Source organism: Bidens hawaiensis, unplaced genomic scaffold (assembly GCF_021521415.1).
Source record: "Bidens hawaiensis isolate Kalapana, Puna unplaced genomic scaffold, B.hawaiensis_p1.1 tig00014295_1, whole genome shotgun sequence".
NCBI lineage: Eukaryota > Viridiplantae > Streptophyta > Magnoliopsida > Asterales > Asteraceae > Bidens > Bidens hawaiensis.
The window spans coordinates 23,530-32,440 of NW_027492230.1; the positions used below are offsets into that span (position 1 = coordinate 23,530).

An 8,911-nucleotide genomic window follows, 5' to 3' on the forward strand; every position below is an offset into this window, starting at 1 on the left:
GAGTATTATTAGGGCTCAGTCCCTTTCTGCCTTGAGTATTATTAGGGCTTGGTCCCTTTCTTCTGTACCTAGCCATCCCTTATATTCATTCATAACATACGTATATCATCCATACATTATACATAACATTCATATATGTAATTATAACCTATCAGTACATGCAATATCCGAAGATCGTTCACGTACCTATAAGCAATCATTCATATCTTTCACATAAAACATACAAGGCATACACTTATCTCTTAGGATAAGGGTATTAACTAATCACATCGAGTATGCACACAGCCACGAAAACATAACAAGGAATGGAGCTAGAACTCACCTGAATGCGGTTAAGTTCACCGTTAATAGTTATTCCTTTCTTGAGCTGTGCACGGCTAACTGTGTAATAATTACATGTATTAATTGACTATTACTACTCATATCATATTTCTATCTTTATATAACCCACAACGAACGGGGTCCGGGGGCAGCGCCCCTGGCAGCAGCCCTTAGCAGGGTCCAAGAGGCAGAGCCCCTGGCTGGGGTTAAGCTGCCACATTTTCCATTAGGATTTCATAATAATATTTTATTGTTAACCACTTAATCCTTTAAAGTATCTTCTATGAATTAATAAATTTCGAGGGTTATTTTTTAATTAAATGATTCTTTCTCTAAGTCCAGGGACTGTTCTGTCATTTATCAAACTTCTAGTTTGTTACTCGGTTCTTAACGAATTAGGTTCATAACGAATGGTCCATTCGTTGCTTTATAGCGAATTGTCTATTATAACTAACTGGTCCATGTAACGAATTGGACCCTATAACGAACTGGTCCTTTGACGACTTGAACTTCATGGCGAGTGACCCCTCTGTAACGAATTGAACCTTCTAGTTCGTTATCACTAGTTAACGAATGGTCATAACGAATTGGGCCTAATTCGTTATCTTTTCCTTAATGAATTTGGATACGAACTAAGGCTAGTTCGTTAAGCTTCCATTAACGAATCACCTGAAGAATTACCTCTAGTTCGTTAATTCCACGTTAACGAATTAGGGTTAGGTCAGAGAATGTCAGAAACATTCTTTGACATTTCGCTAACCTCGTACGCCGTTTTCCGGCGCCGCCGTCGCCGGAAAACTGCGACTTCACCGGAAAAACGAGATCTGACTTGTTTTCCACTGCTTTTCCCGTTTTTCGTCCCGTTCGATCCAGATCTAAGCTAGGGTGACCCCTAGGCTCATCTTAGGTTCGGTTTATACCCGATTCCACCCGGATCTCGTGACTTTAACGGTTTAACGGTGTCGGCTCGTCGTTTCGTGACTAAATCTAACGGGTTTTAGTTCATACAACATCATACTATCATTACCTTGATCGGGTTCGGTTTTCTATCTTGGTTCGGCTAGAGAAAGGAGAGAAATTAGAGAGAGAGCTTAAGTGTGTGTTTTGGTGGTGTATGAAATATGTGTAAATGAATGAACTAAATGGGTAATTAAGGTTTATATAATTATGGATCATGGGCTTAAGCCCATGGTCTTTCCTTCTTTCCTTCTTAGCCCAAGTCCATAACCCATATCTATTTAACCCAACACTAGCCCGACTCATAATAACTCATGTTTTCATTTTATTAATCGAACTAGAAAATAGGATGTTACAAAAAGAAAAGGCATGAAGGGCGACAAATATTCCTCCCCCCCTACACACACACACATTTCGCCTCTTTGTAGCCCTAGGGGCCGGTGTTCACCAAAAAATCACCCCTTGTAACCCCTTTTGTCACCCCACTACAGGTGGCCTAAGGAACTTACACGGAACACCCTAGGGTCCACAGGCACTTGCAAGCGTTCACATGCTTCTGAATGCATTCGAAGTAAAGTCATATGCAACTTACATAAATGCGTTAAAGACCCATCAAGTCATCAACCAACCTTAATCATGGGTTCCGAAGAAAATCGGAGATGCCAATCCTTGTAGGGGTGGTTTTTTCAGCTATCTCACAAGTCGGTCAAGAGTGATAACTGAGAAAAAAAACCAACAATCCACCCTTACTAGTCTATTCTCTAAGGTCACATCTCCTCACCCAACTTTCCTTGAATAATATATAGTCAAGTTTGAAGTGTTAGGTTAACAAAATATATGTAAAGTATAACATCTTGTCCGCCTATTAACAAATTGCATTCCTTAAGTAAACAACATCCACTAGATCACTTTCAAAATCCCAAGCGAAGAAGTAAATTTGTTGTAATTTAAGAGTAAGAAGAAATACGTATTAACATTTTCTGTTAGAAAAATTAGTTTCAAAATCCACATAGAGAAGAAGATCTATTACGTACCAAAAATTTTGTATTTCATATCCAATCAAATTTCATCACAAACGCTTGGCCGGAACTTTGGGGGCATCATCAAGTGAGGATATCTCCTGCTTGATCATGATATGACATCCGCACCGGTGGAGATGTGACGTTCAGAAATGCACACGTTATTGACAAGGCCATAATAAATCAACAACACGTACAAATTTTGTGGGGTTCGCACCAGTGACAGATGTGACAACCGCTTGTAAAACACCTTAACAGAATAGCATTTATAAAAAGAAAATTCACACAAAGATACAAATTACAAAAAAGAGAGTAAATATAAATCTTGATATTAAATTAATATAAAAGCAGATTACTATTCTTATAACGACTAATTTAAATCACTGAAGTCACCATTGTTATTGAATGGCCCGCATCATGTCCTTAAACTCCGAAAAATCAACGCGCCCGTCGTGATTCACATCAACCGATGAAATCATCATCTTGACACTCCCCAACTCATTCGCCTCCGTAAACCCAAGCTTCCCAAGCACCTTCTGCAGCTCCATCGCCGATATAAACCCATCACCATTCTCATCAAACACCTTAAACGCCTCGGTGAGATCCGCCTCATCCTGGTCCTCTTTATTACATCCTACATCATCCTCAACACCTTCAAAAAACAACATATCATTAATCGATCTATGCAACTTCACGAAATCATCATACGTCAACCCTGCGTTGCCAGGTCGGACGTAGGATTTGATTATGGAGTCGAGATCGGATTGGGAGGTGTTGGAGTCAAGGCCCAGGAGGGTCAAGGCGCGCGTGATCTCGTCAACGGTGATCAAGCAGTCGTGGTTGGAGTCGAATAAGTCGAATACGCGGCGGAGGCGGAGGGAGTTGAGGCTGGGAGAACGGAGGTGGAATGATTTGCTGCTGGTGATTGATTTGATGGACTTGGTTATTGCAATTGGTGCGGGTGTTGGTGATTCCATGGATGGTTTGCAATGAATGGGATATGGTAGACAAGTTGAAGTTGTGATGGTAGGTATATAAAGATGAACTACAAATAGTTGACTAGTATAAAAAAAGTGGTTGTATTGCGTGTGAGGCCAAGTCTTGGTATTTAAGAAAAGGGTATTGAGAGCTAAAGTTGAAAAGTTGAATGTTATGAGAAAAGTGTGAATGTCGACGTTATATGAGTGTGTGATTTAGATCATTCATATTCGAATCTCAATAATTCATTTTTTATAAAATAAACAGGAAGAAAAATAGACAAAACAACAAAAGCATTGGAATCACTTTAATAAAGAAAATGATGCCATAAGGTGAATGGGATACACATGATTTATCAATCAATGAATGTGTATGGGATGCATAATATTTTATGATCATCATCCTAGTTCAGATGCTATGAATGTGTGTATGGGCGCATATGATTTTATCACACTACTACATAAATAAGTATTATTGATGGCTAGTTAATGATGGACGATATACTAGGAATCACCGACCAAAAAGGAAAAAAGTATTTGTAGGTAACCTGACGTTGATTACCAACGAACACCACAACTTCAAGAAAAAAATGATTTTCATCAATGGATTACCAACTGACACGAGGAAGTATGGATCCAATCATCTTTTTTTCCCCGTGGAATATATTTCAAGCGCACATGCTTTTTAGTCATTTGTCGATAAAGACCCATTTGCGACCAATACTTCTATTGGTAATTTTGCTATTTTGAGGATAAGATTTGAGAATAACATCATTGCCCATACTTCTCGGTAATTTTTCGGCGAAGGCCCATCTACGATGGGTAGTTCTGTCAGTAACCCGCAATAATCCTTCGGTAAAGTTATATCCATTTAAGTATTCGGGTCTTCTTTTGAACACAAAAAATGGGAAATATTAGGAGTTTGGACGTTATCATTGACAAACGTAAGAAAAAGCTATCCAGTTGGAAAGCTAACGTGTTGTATATTGGGGGTAGGTCGACTTTAATTACTTTTGTTCTTAGGTCACTGGGGACTTATTATTCATCTTTGTTTGTTATGCTGATAGGAGGGAAAAAAACAACTTGAGCTATGTGAGCTACGTTTTATTTTTTGGAAGGGAATGAGGAGAATCGTAAATTGGGCTGAGTGAGGTGGGGTATAGTGTTCATCTAAGGATAAAGGGGGATTGGGATAGGTAGTCTATAGAATTTTAACTTAGCTTTGATATAAGAATGGAGATGGAGATTCCTGAATAGCCCTAATGATTCGTGGGTGAAGGTCGTTAAAGCTATTTATGGTACAAAAATTGATCAAGATGGTATGCCGCAATGTATTAAAGGGAACAGTATTTGGTCTTGGATTATTAAGTCGATAAATAAACTTCATGATAAAGACATTTTATCAACTTCTATCATTAGAAAAGAAGTGGGGAAAAGTAATAATACGTTTTTTTTTGAAAAGACGTGTGAATGAGTGAATTGAGAGGTTGGTTGTTCAATTCCCTAGATTATTAATAAAAATTGCTTATTAAATGATAGTGTAACATCCTGAAACTTTTGATCTATGGATGCCATGGAAAGTGTTTGATGTGTAATTGTTTTTTTTGATGTATTGTTGGCTTGTTGCAACACTTGTTAGATAGTATGGTTGCTTTTTGTTTTTAATGGAAGGATGCGGTTAAATTTTTTTAATAGTTTTCCAAAATAATCATTTTCTCAATGTTCAAGAATATTTGATATATCTCCAATGAATTTTAATAAAACTGGTCTTATAAGGGAAATGAAGACTTGGACTAGAGACTACAAAGTCTCAAGTTCAAATATAATCTCAATCAAGTTTTATTGTAATGGGTCTTTCAACGACACGTTTTACCCGGAACATAATATGGTGGACTTAAGTTACTCAGGATGGTCTAACTTTATTCGTTTATCGTTAAAAAAAATTAATATATAAGTAGTAGTCAAAGAATCATATTGGATTGGACACGACTCATGTGATGCCATTGATTGACAGCCGTAAATATTTAAAGAAAGGACCAACGCCACTTGACCCGCCGTCTGCCATCGTTTGGGGCCTTTTGGCTGTATTCCTTTGACCCAACTATGTTATACTTGTTCTTCAAAGGCAAACTTTTCTAGAATATCTTATATTTAATACATACAACTTTTAGGGTGAAGGGGTCATAATCGGCCTATACAATCGGATAGTGAAATCGGTAAATGATTTTGGGTTCCTGAACCCCAGTTATTTGTGAAAAGGAGCGTAAAACGGTAACATATCCGATGAATATAGACGTTAAGTTATAATAATAATAATAATAATAATAATAATAATAATAATAATAATAATAATTAAATCGACACTATAAATTTAACCATCTTCTTTGATCATTTTCCTTAAAAAATATAAACTATTTTCTACTCTTCTACTTCAACTAAATGAATCGAAAATAAAGTAATAATAATCAAAGCCCAACAAACTCATTGACTAGAAGACTAAAAACAAGTTAGCGCATCAAACATGAAAAGTACTACGAACTATGAAAACAACCAATCAAATAAATACACATGTAAAGGCCTAATGGATTTTAACCACTTCATAAGGCTAACTAACCTAACCACTGGCTAAGGCTAGCCTCTGTTTCTAAACGTCGGCTTAGGTTTAGGCTATATTGCAAGTGTATTATTTAGATTGCTTGTTTTCATAAACACATTATACTTATAGCCGCCGACTAAGATCTAGCTGATTAGCTGATGTTTTACAAATTAATTACTATTTTGTTAAAATAACTTGGTCCATTTTCCATTTTGGTGACTTCCCCTAAAAGAATACGTACTAGTGGAAGTAAATTACGTAAATGATGTGACCAATTTAATTGCACTATGCGGCCTCCATAAGTAATTTGCGATGGATGAGGCTTGTCTTAAGAGAAAGTTATGCCAGTTATTATTACTGCATCCAGTGAAATTTACGTTAATGAGGTACTAATTTACGTTAATGAGGTACTTCTCGCATCAAAAGAGACTTACCACCTAATTAGGCCATGCGTTATACTACTCATTCTCTATTCTTCACCATTCGCCACCTCAATGTCATTTTCACAACTCTTTTATAATCCAACGGTAAATTTGTTGTGGAAATATTAACGATCAAAACGCCGCTCCCTTTTTCCCTTTAAAGTTTTTGTTTTATTTTTTTCCTTTGTTAAAAAAAATGTAATAGAGAGAGAGAGAGAGAGAGACAGAGAGATGGAGATAATTGGGTGTTAGAGCATCCACAATGGTGGATGATTAAAAAAAACTAAATTCGTCACATCAGCTAACACATCATATTTCTATTCATCCACTTTCAAACATCAAAAATTTTTATTTTTCTTCCAACACTAAATCCACTTTTAAACACCCTTGTATTCCACATAATCACTTATATATTTTATTTCTATAAACTCAAATACTTTTATAAACTAAAATACTTTTATAGATATTTTATTTTTTATTTTAAATTATTTAAAAATAATATAAGTTATAGTAAATAGATTTAGATAAAAATAATCAAAGTCATATAATAAAAATTAATAATTACATAAACAATACATAAAACAACCACACGCAAACACTCACAAAAATGTATTAAAATTTTTGAAAAGTACATAATAAAAATATTTTTTATTAAATAATTTGACCGTTGAAAGTAAAAACAAACAAAAAGAAATTATTTTTTAATTCAAAAAGAAATATAGTTAAAATGGATGGTCGCAATTGGTTTCAAAATTTAAATGAACAATTAATTAAATTGGACTTACTTATTATGTTTACTTCAATTCAGTTTTATGGATATGCTCTAAACTAAACATCACATCCAATGTGCATTTATACAGTTCAGAATTCTGAAAAATGCCACGTCAGAACTAAACATCACATTGAAAATGCTCTTATACAATCTCCAACATTTTTTGGTTCAAACCAGACACATCATTGGCACACCAGCTTTCTTAAAACCACATTTTCTATTCCAATATTACACCTCCTCAAACCATCTTTACGTTTTCACATTATCACTTACTTTTACATTTATTTTAAATAAGAATCTCACAATACTGTAAAATATTTAATTTTTATTTAAATAACTAGCAATATAATAATAGTTTAGTGAAAAATATATTAACTAAAATATAACAAATAGATAAACAAAGAAAAAATTACATAGTTTAAAAGTACAATTACTCTAACAAATTGAGGTGGGATAATTTGAAACTTTTGCCTAATAATAAAACCTATGAATTATTATTATTATTATTAACTGTCTACAAATGCTCCATTAAATCATTCTGAAGCGCATGATGAGCTTCATTGTTACGTAAATCACAGAACCATTTGTATTGTCTAAGACTTCTTGTAACCTTTTTTAAGACTTCTTGTATTGTTTTCAAGACTTCTTGCAATGTTGTTTTATTCGTATTAAGCATTGTAAAATAGACAATAATATCGTTAAATAACTAGCCGTTAAAAAAGTAACCGTTAAACTAGCCATTAAAAAAAATTAACCGGTAAACTAGCCGTTACATAGAAAAAAGCAAACAAAAAAAAATATTTTTTTAAATAAATATAAAAAAATATGTATATCTGTATAATATATTTTATAAACATATAAATATAGGTATATATATGTAGGGTGAAAGATGTGATTTTGAGCTCAGAATGGTTGGTTTGAACCAAACAAAACCACTAATGGAGATGTTCTTATGTGTGTGTGTGTAGAGAGAAAGGGGGGGGGGGGGTTGATTAATTAAAATATATATTTTTAGAGAAGATAGAGAATATTTGAGGTGTTTGGTAAAATTTGGGGTGTTTGTGTGTATTTAATTAATTAAAGACAATATTACATAAATTGTTTCTGATGTTTACATCAAATTTCAATGGTTGTTCTTTATCTTTAAAATTACCATAATTTGTACTTTATATTTCCAAATGTTATACCGTTTTTCCTTTGGCCCTAACCCAGTTAGTATTTCTCGTTAACTCAGGTCACATGCCTTGCACAATATTGTTAAGTAAATGGTTGATTTACCAATTTGCCCTCATGTGTAAGGCATGTGACCAGAGTTAACGAGAAATACTAACTGGGTTAGGGTTAAAGGACAAACGGTGTAACTGTTGGAAACATAAAGCACAACTTATGTTACTTTTAAAGATAAAGGACAATCATTGAAATTTGGTATAAACATAAAAAGCAATTTCTGTAATTCTGTCTTAATTAAAATCTAATGTTATTTATATTTTATATTAGTTATACTAGTATAATAAAAAACTAATGTTATTATTTTTGAAACACAAAAGTCTTTTTACATGTAATATTATAATTTGTATGTGACGAGTTGAGTTTGATCGTTTCACGTTTTATAAACACGATTCTAATCATAATAAATTAATTTTAGTTATATAAATATTATTATTTTATTTGAAAAAAGTGAAGAAGTGAATTGGTAAATTGATTATTATTTCCTTGGTGCTGTGAAAGATAGTGGGATAGAGTGAGGTATGATGCGACACTGACAAGGCACTATAATTCGGGAAACAAAATGGCATGTACACCCTTTTGTCTTATGCTAACTAATGACTAACACCTCATAATAATGC

General features: G+C 34.0%; 1 protein-coding gene across 1 annotated transcript; it reads right to left on the bottom strand.

Moving 5' to 3' along the window:
* Window positions 1–2,536: 2,536 nt before the first annotated feature.
* On the bottom strand, window positions 2,537–3,294 carry LOC143546228 (calcium-binding protein CAST-like). Its single transcript, XM_077037934.1, has one exon. The coding sequence runs from the start codon at window positions 3,272–3,274 to the stop codon at window positions 2,696–2,698; it is 579 nt and encodes a 192-aa protein (XP_076894049.1). The 5' UTR covers window positions 3,275–3,294; the 3' UTR covers window positions 2,537–2,695.
* Between the last annotated feature and the right edge of the window lie 5,617 nt (window positions 3,295–8,911).